The sequence below is a fragment of the Cryptomeria japonica genome, chromosome 7 (genome assembly GCF_030272615.1).
Source record: "Cryptomeria japonica chromosome 7, Sugi_1.0, whole genome shotgun sequence".
NCBI classification, from domain to species: Eukaryota; Viridiplantae; Streptophyta; class Pinopsida; order Cupressales; family Cupressaceae; genus Cryptomeria; species Cryptomeria japonica.
This window is the reverse complement of record NC_081411.1, coordinates 272,692,816-272,707,747: the sequence shown is the minus strand read 5'-3', so window position 1 is coordinate 272,707,747 and position 14,932 is coordinate 272,692,816. Positions and strand designations below refer to the sequence as shown.

General features: G+C 34.2%; 1 protein-coding gene across 1 annotated transcript in view; it reads left to right on the top strand.

Moving 5' to 3' along the window:
• The first annotated feature begins 13,236 nt into the window (after positions 1–13,236).
• Positions 13,237–14,932, top strand: part of LOC131050185 (protein NRT1/ PTR FAMILY 5.3-like) — a 2,255-nt gene continuing 559 nt past the window's right edge. The window contains exons 1-4 of the mRNA XM_059208528.1: positions 13,237–13,366; positions 13,453–13,670; positions 13,889–14,448; positions 14,609–14,932. The exon at positions 14,609–14,932 is cut by the window's right edge and continues 559 nt beyond it. Coding sequence (XP_059064511.1) covers positions 13,237–13,366; positions 13,453–13,670; positions 13,889–14,448; positions 14,609–14,932 — 1,232 coding nt within the window. The remainder of the gene's footprint in view (positions 13,367–13,452; positions 13,671–13,888; positions 14,449–14,608) is intronic.

The window sequence follows — 14,932 nt, the reverse complement described above, 5'->3', positions numbered from 1 at the left end:
GTTTTTGTTTTTTTTTTTTTTTATCTGAGAAGCTACTTCCATTTGCATTGAAAACTCTACAAATATAATGTTTTGTAGAAGAGAAGAAGAGTGAATTTTTTTTAAAGATATCGTTTCGCTATCGGAAACATTCTAGAATTAGATATCATAGTTGAAGACACCTACAAGAGCATAGAATTTGCATATTGTTTGTAATATTTTTTTAGTTTAATAGAATTTATGTGTGCTTTGGTTTGGTGGGTTTTTTCCCATAAGGGTTTTCCCATGTCAAATCTTCCATGTCGTGTGTTTATGCTAAATCTAAAATTTATTTGTGTTTTTTCTTTCATCTGTAATGTTGTTTAGGGGTTTGCAAAGAAATTTGCATTCACTCTCTTAGGGATTTGTATTAGGAAGGTTGTTTGCACTCCTCTACTCTCCTTTCATTTAGTCAATAAAAGTGATGTCCTAGTGTAATTTAACTAAAGATGGCTCAAATTCTTGAATTGAAAGAAATAGAATCAAGACTAATTGTTTCTTCCAAGATTTTCGAAGGTGGGTAAAAGGTGTTAGGCTTTCACATTGGTTTGCTAGAATCTTTACCATAAAAATAAAAATTTTTTTATCATAGATTGCCCACTATTTGCTATAAAATTGACACAATTGATTATATTGTCTATGTCAAGATCTCAGTCTTTTTGTTAACTACTATTCGATAGATCACCATTATTTTGGGAATGATCAACCTAATTAATTTTGAATGAACATTTTAGAAATCAAATATAATACAAGCTCCACAGTTTTGAACCTTTAACATCATGTGCTGACATCTCAAGCAATGTTGTTGAACTACCATTCATAAACTTTGTAGACTCTTTCTCTTCACTTGTTTTGAAATAAATAAATTATTGATTTTGTTGCTTAGTTGGGAAATGTCTATTTAGTTCCTACAATGTATCCAAGCATAAGTTACATTCATACATCATAATTTATACATTGATATATTATAAGAGCAGGATAACCACTTCATGCTTAATATTTAATATGTAGAAAAAAATAAAGCTTTATACATAAATACTATTTTGGAATATACCATTTGATATTTTAGTATCAACTAGAAATGTGAATTTTTTATAAAAATGGTGTTTTACCAGTAGAGATGGGCTAACATTGATCAAATGTTAATGATGTTGAATTTAATATTAGACATGATTGTTAGTTTTATCTTTAATTCCTTGATTAGTTTTAATGTTTAATATAATATTTTTTTTCATAAGTTTATAAACAATCTTGGACCTAACTTGTTGATTATGAAGGCATTCCTTTTTGTTGCAAGAAATGTTTTTCTATTGGGTACTTGGTGTCTACCTATTACTTCAACTCTCATAAGTGGTCTTTTTCAACTTGGTTGAAAAATGCTCTTCCTAATCATCTTACTATCTACCTTGATGGTTTTGTTGATGACTTTGAGGAATTAGAGTCTCCCCCTTCTTGCTTGGATACTACCCTTGGTGATTGTGATTTAAAATTGTCCTACCTTCAACCAAGGATATTTTTGAGGTTATTTCATATCTTTTTTGATCAAATGATGACGTTAAATATATCAGATCTTTTGAGGAGGTTTCTTCTACCCATGCTGCTATGGAATCAAATTTAGCTATGGACTCATCTTGGATAGTAGTTCATAGGAGGAAAAAGGACCCTACTAAGTTGGACTCTTCCCCACATTCCAATCCTTTGTATGGGAAGTTTTGTAATTCAATAAATTAAGCTCTAGTTAATATTGTTGTTTCACTTCCTATTTTTTTTCTATTTGCACATTTAATTATAGCTCGACTCTATTTGTTGTTTCTATACAAGGTTCTTGGTATTTTTAAAACCTTGCTTACTTTAACCAAAAACAAAAAATATTTTTATATGATAAGATACATCATTACTAAGAGTTATTTTTGCTTTTTTGTTTTAAAAAATAATATATTTAGTACTATTTTTTTTAAATAATACAAAATGTTTCTATTAAGTAGCATACTTATCTGTACAATAACTTACACAAAAGACAATGAGAGATATAGAATAGATGTCTTGAAATGGTATCTATTAGTTTAAAATTTATTTTCTTTTTATTATTTAAGAATGTTCTTATCTTATTTAAAATTATTTTAGATTTATTTATTTTTATTAGCTCTAACTAACAATTGATCAATGTACCTAAGTGATGTAGGAGCATCCCTGGTAGCAATCTTGCATCAACCAAAAACATTTTCTTTATGTTTTGCTTTTTGTGTGTCCCAATTTTGGCTCACCGTATCTTGTGGAGTTGGAGTCTACTTGAAGACTTGATCATCTTTCTTGTTTCCAGACCGCATCCCCTTTGGATCATTTTTGGCCAAGATATCATTATTGGTTTCCTTGACAGTTTCTTGTTACCGGTTGCCTGCACCTATTTTGGTGATCTACTAGAACCCCTTTTGAAGCTTGTAGAGCCTTTGGCATTGATTTCGATGTTCGTTGGCATGAGACCGACCTTTTCTTGCGATCTACATTTCATCCCTTTTGGGCCGACTAGATCCTTTGGATCGATATATATAATGGTAATTGTGCATCAGAATGTAATCAATCAGAAAATCAAGTAGCTAGATTGTGCATAGAAGATAGATCTTATGATTCAAGGTCCCGATTGTGACCTATTATGTATGTTTTACCAGGCTTGTGAGTAGTGATTTTTTTAGTGGCTAATATTCGTTAATTGGCTATTTTTTAAAATTTGGAAATCAAAATTTGGCTAATAGTTCAAGTTTAAAGGTAACCTAAATCGCCACATTTTTACAAAATTTTATTTCAGTCTTATTTAAATGGCCAGAGAATTTATTTTATTAAATTTTTGAACTCAAAGATTTGCCAAAATATTTGATACATGGTTGGATCAGTTTTGCCAAAATTTAATTATTTATTGTAAAAGTTTATATTAATTTACCAATAATACATCATAATTATTAATTACTTTAGGGTTCTACCAGCAATATTTAGTTGCCACCACTGATTCAAAATATAATATAATGACCATCATTGCATTCCATGAGGTAAACTATACCTACAAGTTGTAATGCTAATGGGAGTTGAGTTTCTTTTCAATTGTTGGCCTCAATGGAAATCAATGGTATAAAAAAAATTTTGGGCCCCATGAGTATTACAAATTTTAAGCACATCTTATCTGACGAAATACAAAGAGGGCTATTAGATTAATTTAAATTAATGCTAGTAACTAGATAAAGTAGTGTTTACCCTTTAAACTCATTAATGATTTCCACCTTGAGCATCTACTTTTCTATAAGAATTTATTTTTTTAAATGAAATGATTTGCAATAGTAATTAATGCATACGTGTGTTATTTTCCAAGATTTGCCAAGATTTTCTACCAAAAAACTTTGATGTAAAAAAATTCACTAATAAAATTAATATTTAAAAAAAAAAAAAAAAAAAGAGCTTTGCCAATAAAAAATATTATTTTTATCCAAAATAAATAAAACTTCACCAATATTTTATATCTTTCTTTGAGGGGGGGTTTCTTAAAATTATCACTACTGTGAGTCGGTTATGCTGTAACTCGGTTGTTACCTCTTGGTTGTAATCAATTTTTATGGAATAAAACAATCTATTCTGCATTGCCTCCATTATATCTATTTGTTTCCATTGTGTTTACTCTTTCTGACCGGTCCGGATTGATCTCTTTGAGGTCCCTCCTCACCGGTGACTGCTTCACTAAGCTAGTCATCCTCATACCTCTCCACTTGATTTCTTTATTAATAATTACTTTAATATATTTAAGTTATTTTATAGGTATGTTAGAGGAGAAGAACCACTATCAAATTATTCTAATGGTGTTTGTTAAATTATTGTCTAATAATTTTAAAGAGTATAACACTAATAGTTTACTTTAAAGTTGTGAATGATAATTATGAGCATTCATTATTGAAAGAAATTATAGAAATAAATGGGCTGCCACTTGGCTCAATTGGTAAGAACTTCTTGTAGTAAAGAATGAGGTCATGAGGTTCACTCTCTTCCTAACCCATGTGGTATTAGAGGATGTGTCGTACTAGTGTCATATAGTCTTAAAAATAATTTAATAAAAATTAAAAACTACATTAATACACCAACAAAAACATAACATAATACACAAATATTAAAACTCAATGGACAACTATTTACCTTTCCCGTCTATTTGAAGAAAGACATCTATACTCTATAGTTGAACACTCATAACACTATAACATAGTGAATTTTAGTAAGAAACTTAAAAGAAATTCATGTGTACAAGGTGGGATTAGTTTAATTTTTTTTTTTGTATTTGTCTAATTTCTCTATAGTTATCCTATCTAACAATTAATGACTACGCGTAAACTGAACAACGATTGCCTTGTCTTAAGCATTGGTTCATTGATATGCAGTGCCTTATCATAAGTTCTAGTTTGTCACCGTTAGTTGACATTCATAATTGCCTGCATACAAGCTACACATGGCTAATGAAATTTATGCTGACGGCTCTGTTGATTCGAAAGATAAGATTGTGTATGAGAAAAGAGTTGGAGGATGCAGAGCTTGTTCTTTAATTACTGGACTGAATTTTCTTACTAAGTTTCTGTGACGTATAGCATAAGAAGAAATCAAAGGAGACTGTACCAACATTTACACAAAAAAAAAATTTGGAACATGTAAGGGGTGACGGGATTATCTTAGATTCCCTTTTTTGGTGTCTGGATGCTCTTACATTCTAAACAACCTTATCCACCTCTTTACAAAAACGCAAACTCACGAAAAGAAGAAAATAATATTTGAGCAATTACTCAGATATACTATACTAATCTAGTAAGGTCAGTCCATCGTTTATGTTCACTCGGTGAAAGAAATCACAAATAAAATGACGATTTCAGGTTGAGTACTTAGATTTTGTAGGGATGCACATTTACAAGATCTGGGGGAAGCCTATGTTATTTCAAGGTTGAGAAAGTTACAAGAAAGTTTTCTCTCCTATAAGACCCTCTCACTGATGCTGTATACTCCTCTGTTGTCAGTAAATGGAGATATCTTTGGATTAAAATTCTCTAGGTCTCATCGATCGAGAAGCAGAAAATGTTATAAACATCAGAGAGACGATGGAACATATTCTTATGTAGCAGGATGTCCCTCTAAAGAATTTGTATTTTTATTTCTCTAGGTGGTCTCAAAATGCTGTAATATCTGAAAGAATCTTGGAGCAAATTGATATTGAACCATGCCGTTTCTGAGAAGCCAAAAAAGCAACAAAAATCATTCTTGACAAAAGTTAAGAAATTTTCCTTGGATTATTTATTATTACTTTTTTTAATAGAAAGATAAATATATTAATTAAGGAATTTGATAAAGTTTTGATTAATAAAAGCAGGATAGGCCTGTACCATTACATAACCGCAGAGTGACACCAAGAGCACATGAGGGATATGCATCCAACAAAAAATACACCAAAAATCCAATAGGGTGAGCATATAGCCATCAACTATAGTAAAAGACTAGCAAGACAGAGAAGAACTTAAACAACCACAAAACATATAACAACCAATCAGAACAGACACAAAGAGATGGTCTACTACATGGGGGTACCCTTTTCCTGCCAATCCTGGCACAAACTTAGCACTTTATCAAAAAAAGACACTTTTTTACTCGACCCAATATCAAAACTAGAGGAGACCAATGCAGAATCAAGGGTAGCTTTAACCAAAGATGCAACGGGGCCAGAGGTTGTGGCCAGGGACTCCTTGCATTTTCTTTTCATCACCCTTTTCCTTTCCATCTCGTTTTGGATAGCTTGCAGGAAGGCATTGTGCTTACTAGCCATGTTCCTACAAGCAAGGTTGACCTCGTCAATTTTCTTTCTAAGGTCCTCCTGGGTTTTTTGCACCTCTTCCACCCAGATGTTGATCCTTGCCATCTTTATGTTGTAGTCCATATCATTGATCTTTTTGCCCACTTTATCCCAGTACCCCATGATGCCCACAAGATCATTGGTAGTTCTCCGGAATATGTCCTCATCCAAATCGTCCACCCAAGTGTTAGCCCTAGCCTCTGCCTTGGTCATTGCCTCTAGCCGATTGATCTTTTTGATAACTACATTCATCTACGCAAAGAGCCATTTTACTAGTTCGTCTTGTCTTTACACATCCTCATGCAAGTCCTTCACAATTTTGGTAAGAATCCAGATAAAGCTCGGAGGTTGGGTAATAGAAGAGGAAGGAAGGTTTATGGGGGAAGTGCTAGGGTTAGCACCAATTTTAGCAGGGGACCAATTCAACCCTATGGTGTTCGAGGACTCTGAATCCTCCGAGGAAAGAGACTCGGAGCTAGACTCATCAACAATCTCCATATTTTGTTGTGTTCAGGATGAGTTTCCGCATCCTAGTCTTTTTTGGTGGCAGCAATGGCCTTAAATTTGGCCATTGTACTAGTGTTTTTCCTATTGGACATTTTAGAACCTAAATTAGACACTTCTCAGGAATTAGAGAGAGTAATAATAAGATCCATATATAAATTGGGGTCATAGGTGGACACAATCTCAACAGAAGGGAACCCGAGTGGAAATCATACAATCTACAAATGAGGCCTTGATGGAGAGGGGGCTTACCCTTAACAATGGCTTTAGAAAAACACTAAGACAAAGAGGTCATAACTTAGAAGGGAAAATTTATTCTTACTCCGTCGCAGAGATGATTTAACATGGGGAAGATCTATAGATGGAACCTCCTTTTTCTTTCGTCCAGGGTGAAGTACCTCGTGAATAATAGGGCTGCCTCCTTCCAAAATCCTGGTAGTTTCTCCCTATTATAACCACTTCGAAGCCTAAAAACCCCTTCCATAGGTTTAAATAAAATGATTAAATTCCTCTTTATAATTGACTTTGGGCTTTATAGGTAAAGAAACCACAAAGGTGACACTGCCAATCTTCACAACACCATTATCACGGGCCTAAAAAAATGCAGTAGACAGCTTCTAATCATGGCTGGTCATCCCCTCCACATAAGTATCTAGATTTCCTTGAATAACCTTACTATAAAGCTCCCCATTATTCTTAAATTATAACCATTCATCGGGTTCTCTTTGAACCAAATCATCACCAATATCTGTAGAAAAGGAAACTAGGTTTAGAAAGTGACAAGCTTGGGGGATTATTGAATAGCAATATTTGTTACTAATGTTTAAAAATAAATATTTAAGCATAGTTTTCATAGTTTTTCAATTATAAGGAAAAAAAATTATAAAATTAATAAATTATATAAAAGTGACATTGAAAATATTTGCTAGGTCAAATCAAATTATTATGAAATAGCTGAAGAATTTGCAATGATTGATCAAGAGATATGGACACCCGATTTGTGACTTTTCAAGTGTAATTAACATCAATAGCTTGTTTGGTCAAATAGTCTACAATAGAATTCCATTCTATAGAAATAGGTACTGAATAGATAGATTCAAAATTTTTGTGAATGAGAAAGAATCTTATCAACATATGAAATCAACCACCAATAAGACTAAAGAAGTACTCCATTATTCAAAAGGATGACCAATATCATAGAAATCATCTCACAAATTTTATTTCTCCAACCCAACTATCAACATAAGAGTTGCATTTATCAACCCATTGACTATTGTCGAAAACCTACTAAGACACATGAAGAGATTCCTTTGAGTCTATAGCATCCACCAAAATTATTCACTCCTTATTCCTCTCCATCTTATTTTACTAATCATATTACTGATGTTATTTAATAGTAAAACTATTAGGTGAACTATAAATTAAATAAATTTGGAAATGTACTCTACAAGAAGTGGGTAGGAACTGTCTAGTGCAGGCCAAAAGGAGCTTGGGAAGGATGTTGTAGAGGTAGAGGATCTAGCTAAGCATGAGTTTTTTTTAGTAGACCTATCAGATTCAAAGGACTATTGTGTGGACTATCACTGAAAGTTTCCTTATATTTGTGTAAAAGGGTTCTCCCATGATGGGGGTGGGACCTTTTGAGGTTCTTCAATGTTCTTAGCAAACGATGTCAATAGGGATGTTAAAGGTAGTGGTTCCTCTCTTTCCTAAGTTAAAATAATTGGTAACATTTTCCAGGAGAATTGAGTGCCATCTAGCAGGGGCTATTCCAACCTAGGTCCATCTCTTGAGCATTCCTTTGGAGTTCTAGGATGAGGAAATTATTGATGGGTTGGGAAATTCATTCAGTCACTTCATTTCCTTGGACTCTACCACTAAGAATAGGTTGCAGTTGGTGTATGTGTTCTTTTGTGTTAGTATTGTTACAAGTAGTCTCAACCCTTTTGATTGAACTAAAGTCCCACCTTGGCTCTTAGACCAAGCCACTCAAATACAATAATTCTACCCCGTTCTGGAAGATTTGTTTGTTGGTCAACCACCTTTCCAATAGGTGCCCTTATAGGAAATGTAAAGCTCTCTCTCTTAAATCTAAAGGAAAGGTTTAGGCATCTTCTGTTGGCATTTTTGATGTTTATGTTTTGATTGTCATTTATGGACACACACTTGCATTAAGATCCCCTTTATATGTTTGAGCTAGACCTCAACCAGTATCTGTTCCAACTAGTATGTTGTATTCTAGTCTTTAGACTATTGGTGATTTTGCAAAATGTGTTTCTCAGTCTGAAGCGGTATGTCAACTCCAAGCGGTTCACAGATCTCAAGCGGTACGAGGGAGCAAAGTGATATAACACATTCTTACCAATCTTCATTTTTGTCAAACTGGCAACTGGTAATACTCTGTGATGAGTTACCAACCGGCATTTTGTGATGAGTTACCAATCCACTGATTGTTTGACGGTGCCGACACACTGACGGTGCTTCTTGTGTCGTGTTACTGAACTTATGTCTAGATTCATTGAACCTAGGAAATTTTAATGTAATAATAGGACCGACATGCAATTTGATTCCTTTAAAAGGACATCATGTCTAGGGTTTTAGGTTGTTGCTAAAAGGGTTTATGTTGTGCTAGGGTTTAAGGTGGTTGATGAGTTGTTGTAAGAGCGATCTTATCTGAGAAGATCAAGTTGTAACTAAGTGAGAGACAAAGAAGATTGAAGTAATGCTGGAATGCATTAACTGTGAGCTATACTAGATCTAACCAAGCAGTCTGTGCTATTAGATAGATCAAATACTTGTTGATTACTCACATCTTTGACAAGTCTATAGCCCTTAATCGAGTAGGCCCAAAAGCCTTTTGTAAAATCCTCTAGCAAGGTAGTCTTTAATCGGACTTATCTCCTAACAGAGATTGAGATTCCTAATAGGATCTGTTCTGGTGAAGAATATTGTAAGACCTTAATCGGTCTGACCTTAACTAGTCTGGTTTCTATTTTGCAGATAGTGACTTGTGAGTTCCATCTCACCGTGGTTTTTCCCATTTGGGTTTCCATGTCAAATGTCTTGTGTTATGGTTGTATTGCTTTTGTGGGTGAATGCTTTATTTGCATTTTGGTTTGCATGTGTGATAACCGGTCTATCTGTTAAATTGTTTTACCGGTTTATCTCAAGACTGTTTAAGTGTTTAGATCAGAGATTTTTGGCATACTAATTCACCCCCCTCTCTTAGTATTCATCATCTTCTACTTTGACTTCAAAGGTTAAAATTAAACTAGTGTGTAAGATTTCAAATTATCGGGGAAGGAAATTAATTTTGACTTGGTTTCATCGGGTTCTAGTTGTTGAGGTTCGCTCCCTTTGGCTCTTAATCAGGATGTGGTTTCTCCTCTCTAGATGGTTTTGCGAGTTCTCGCCTTGAAGTCTTTCTTGAAGTGCTACTTCATTCCCCTAGCTTGGGTTGTGGTTTCGAGGAGTTGGGCTCCCCCCCTAATTTGATGTTGGCTCGTCCTTCTCTCCCATTTCTAGATATTCTTCCCTTTGTTCAACCGTGTTCTCTTAGGGATCTTACTCCCCATATAGATATCTCATTGGAAGATTCCCCCTTGGTTGTTTCTCCTATTCAAGTTGGGTCCTTCCGGTGCGAAGTGTGTTAAGAGTGACTCTTCCTTGCTAGTCCTCCCTCAGATCCCTATACCCAAAAAGCTCTGTTTTGATAGGGGAGGATATTACCTTCCCACCTCTTTTGATTCCCCCCATGGCTGGAGGAAGGAAAATCGTGGATGTTGGAAACGATGCGGACATTGGTAGGAAGTTTTCAATGAAAATGAGGTAGTCGAGAGTTGCTAGGGATGTGGCTAACGGGTGCTAGCCAAAGCACTTTGTAACAATTTTTCTCCTTGAATAATAATAAATTATCTTTCTCTCCTAGAACATAAGTGGAATACATGGTTTCCATATATAGATCCTGGTCAAGAATCCAGTGAAAGAGTTGAAGCTAGATATCTTGCTTCTCCAAGAAACTAAAATGAGTTATGATGCCTTTCTCAAGGTTTACAAATCCCTTTGGCCTTTTAAATATTCTATTTCTATGAGTGTTGAAGGTTCTTTAGGGGGCTTAGCAATTATGTGTAAACTCTATAATCTGTTTGGAACCCTAAAAGTTCAAGATAAAGACTATCAATGTGTGGACTTCAAGGATGAATAATGTATTGCTAAGGAAGGATATATTGAACACTCTCCTCTCCTTATGATCTCTCTAATAGGACTCTAATTAGTTAGCTATGGGGGACTTCAATACCTCCATGTTCCTTTCGGAGAAACTGGGGTGTTCCTAACTTCTTTTATAGTATGCAAGACCTTCATGATTTTTTGGCTAAAAATAATTTATTTGATATCAGATGTTTTAAATGTTAACTAATTGAATGGTCATCTATAAAAGTCTTTGAAATATTTCAAAGGTTTATGAATGAAAAATCCACATTTAAACCAAAATTTACAAAAACCCAAAAGATAGGCCACAAATTCCTTTAAAGTGAAAACTCAATATAAAAATAATACTATTTTTTTTTTAAATTCATATAAATCCAAATCAAAATGCATTCTGCGTCATCAAATTGAAGGATTGACCCTAGAAATCAACATAAGGAGAGAAGCGTCCGTCATATTGATGGGTCAGAGAAAATCTTTAGTCATGAAAAACCCAAAAAAAACAATAGAAACGTCACAAAAATGCTCAAAATATGGGAGACAATGTCATCTCAGATTTTGATTGGTTGTAAATGAAATAAATGTGCAATGGTAAAATGGCTTTGCTCATTGATATGCAAATTTGCCCATTTTAGACTACAGAGAAATCATTGCAATTTACAATTCGGCACATGAACAAACTTTGAGGAATATGAAAGGTTTGCAGCTTTTAAAGAGCAGGTGATAAACTCTGCAAAAATGAAAACAAAATGGCCTCGAAAGCTTCCCAAACACTTGTAACTTTGTCAGTTCACTGTTAAACAAATGGTTATGGTAAAATAAAATGCAAACGCAAAACAAGGCTAACATTGAAAAGTACAACTTCTTTTCAACTTGATGAAAATATTTACATGATACTTTATTGTATGGAGGAATTGAGATATTTAATACATATTCTGAAAATTTAACAGACAGACATATCAAATTATAAAACTCGCTAACAAATATATAATATTTTTTCACTATTCTAAAAACTAAAAACAAGTATTAGATACTCTTCGATGTTAAAATGCAACTAAATAATCCGTTTCGTGCCTTATGTAGTGGCGCAGCATTCGGATAAACCACATAAAGCTATTGAAATTACTGTTTAATAATAATAATAGCTTCTAAAAATACCGAAAGCAATATGTAAACTACGCTTGATTTCTTCTTTAAAATGTAATAAGCAACAAACAATTTTGCAGCAATCATACGGCATGTAGCAAGATCAGGTGTTTTTCGCACGCAATTTAAATAAATGAAAACTCTGTAGATTCAATTTTTGTCCGTCACAGTGATACTCATTTTTGGACCGGTGACCAAACAGATTCCAGTAAAAACTATTAAGGAAACCCACTTTGGAATATTAGTAACAAAAGGACTATGCAATGCACCTGTCTCAGAGGAGGATTGATCCCGGGTAGGCTGATGGTTATCTTTTAAAAGGCATTCTGAAGATAAATACGATTGGATTTCTTAGGAGGAATTGTGGTCATGGAGGAATAGGTGGTATCGGTAAAGATAGTTTTAATGTTGTTCAGTTTCTCTTTTGTATTTATAGAGGTTTTCATACTAATAATTTCATGGAAGTCCTTGCCATCTTGTATGAACTGGAGAAAGGTTGTGTTCTTGGTTGGAAACAGATTATTTGTGAATCTGATCCACAAATGGTAATGTATGTACTGAATGAGCAACACTTAGATGGTGTTAATTGACATGTAGCTGTGGTTATTCTATAAATTCTATGGTTAAGTGAGTCTTTCAAATCTGTTACTTTTTGTCATATTTCTAAAGAATGGATTAGAGTACCAGATTCCCTGACAAAATGGACATACGAGAAATTGAAAAGTTGGAATAATTTAGAATAGGGACATTTGAAGGTGGATTTATCTCTTTGTTAGAGAATTTGGTTGAGGAAGATAAAAATGGTTAATTCTTTCTTCATTATTAGACTATAAACTTTTCTATTTGGTTGAGGAAGATAAGAACGATTAATTCTTTCTTCTTTATTAGACTATAAACTTTTCTTACTTTGTACTCTTTTTTCTGATTAATAAATTTTTTTCTCTTATATAAAAAAAATAAAAAATGTCCCATGAGTTGATAATTGTATTTCTGTTACATCACTCTGCATAGATTCTTGCAGAACGTGCGACATACAAAATAGGTGGGTATGTGTCTTTAATAATAGTTGATTTTGAGAGCTCGCCGGCAGGCTTTAAATGCTGATTATGAAATGTAGCATGGAGTATCTATATTCCCACGCTCTAGACCACAGAAAATGTTAGAATATATCTTTAGTTTTTGTCTTTGTGTTTCTCATTAATAATTATGAAGTGCGTTGCCACCAACTCCACTGAGCCCGATGAACTGAAGTAAACAATAATAAGGGATCTGACAGACTAAACACTAACTCCAATACATTTTGTCTTCCATATATATTTGAGTTTCATCATATATTCTTTCCAAAAGATATAGATTCCGATGTACTTAACGTTTACAAAAATACAAATTAGCCACGTTTGAAGCATTTTAAATTGTTGTAGGTACTATATGTGAAGTGTCACTGAGAATGCAATATGAATTATATAGAGAGGCATGGTACTATCTAGCCTTAACAATTAAAAATGGATGAGTACAAGCTACTCACGAATAATGAGGAAGAAGAGTTTGTTTCTGACGGCTCAGTTGATTCCAAAGGAAGAATTTGTGTAAGAGCCAAGACTGGAGGGTGGAGAGCTTTTTCTCTGATTATCGGTATAGATACTTCCACCTTCACATTTTTGTTCTTTATGTTTTAGTTTTTCTTAACAAATTAATGGTTTCTGAGTTTCTCTATGCAGGCTACGAACTTGTTGAAAAGTTGGCTTTCGGTGGTGTTGTGGCAAATTTAATGGTGTATCTGACGACCAAGCTGCATGAAGGCACTGTCTCCTCCTCCAATATTGTCACCAACTGGATGGGCACAGTTTTTCTTACGCCCTTACTCGGAGCATACATTGCTGATACATATTTGGGACGCTTTTGGACATTTGCAACCTCTTCGTGTATCTATATACTGGTAATTACTGATTACCAGTTTTCTCCTATACGGTTAAATATTGATACTATTAAAGTGAAATGTTTAAAATACATCATTCCTATATATAGACAGTTATTGTGTTTTGCATGAGAAGTCATATCTCCAAATAAATAGCCTGCGTGTTGACAACAATGTATCAATAGTAATGTATTCATTTTATTTTTAGAGGGTAAATTTCACAATTATTCTTGGTGCAGGGAATGGGGATTTTGACGCTAGCAGTGTCGTTGAAGTCTTTAAAACCACCAGATTGCCCATCAAATAAAGGATGTGAAAAGGGTTCATTTCTGCAAACTGGGACTTTTTATTTTGCTTTATATCTTCTTGCTCTAGGTCAAGGAGGAACCAAACCAAATCTCTCCACCTTTGGTGCGGATCAGTTCGATGATTTCCACCCCACGGAAAAAATGCACAAGAACTCATTTTTCAATTGGTGGTTTTTTATAGTTCTCTTTGGAGGTCTATTAGGTCAGACATTTATTGTGTATATTCAAGAAAACGTCAGCTGGGGAGTGGGCTATGGTGCTATCACTGGATTGCTATTAATAGCTTATGTTGTAGTCATGATGGGATCTCCAATTTATAGATACAAAGTTGTTGAAGATTGCCCACTGCAGCGAGTTGGGAAAGTAATTGCTAGGATGATTCAAAGCCGAAATATGCAGGTTGCTACAGATGCGTCTTGCTTACATGAAGTGGATTCAAAAGAATACCTTAGCGAAGGCCGATACCCAATTGCCTCTAGTAAACATCAGAGGTTTGCCAAGTTTTACAACCTTTATCTTATAAAAAGAAAGACATGTCGTTTGTCAAATTTTACAACTTTTATCTTATAAAAAGAAAGACATGTGGATACAAAAATGATGGAAAGAAAGACATGTGGATACAAAAATAATGGCTTCATTTGTGTGTGGCAGATTTCTAGATAAAGAAGCATTATTAGATTCGAGGAATCCAAATCCCTGCTCTCTGACAGATATAGAGGAGACAAAACAGGTGCTAAGAGTTCTTCCCATTTGGCTGACAGACATATTTCCTAGTACAATATTAGTACAAAGTCTGACGCTCTCCATCAAGCAGGCAATGACAATGGATAGGCATATAGGCTCTAACTTTGAAATTCCCTCTGGCAGTATTGGTGTCTTTTTCCAAATACCAATGCTATTAACCATACCAATCTATGATCGCCTAATAATCCCCCTTTTCAGAAGATTGACTGGAAATCCACGAGGCATAACTTT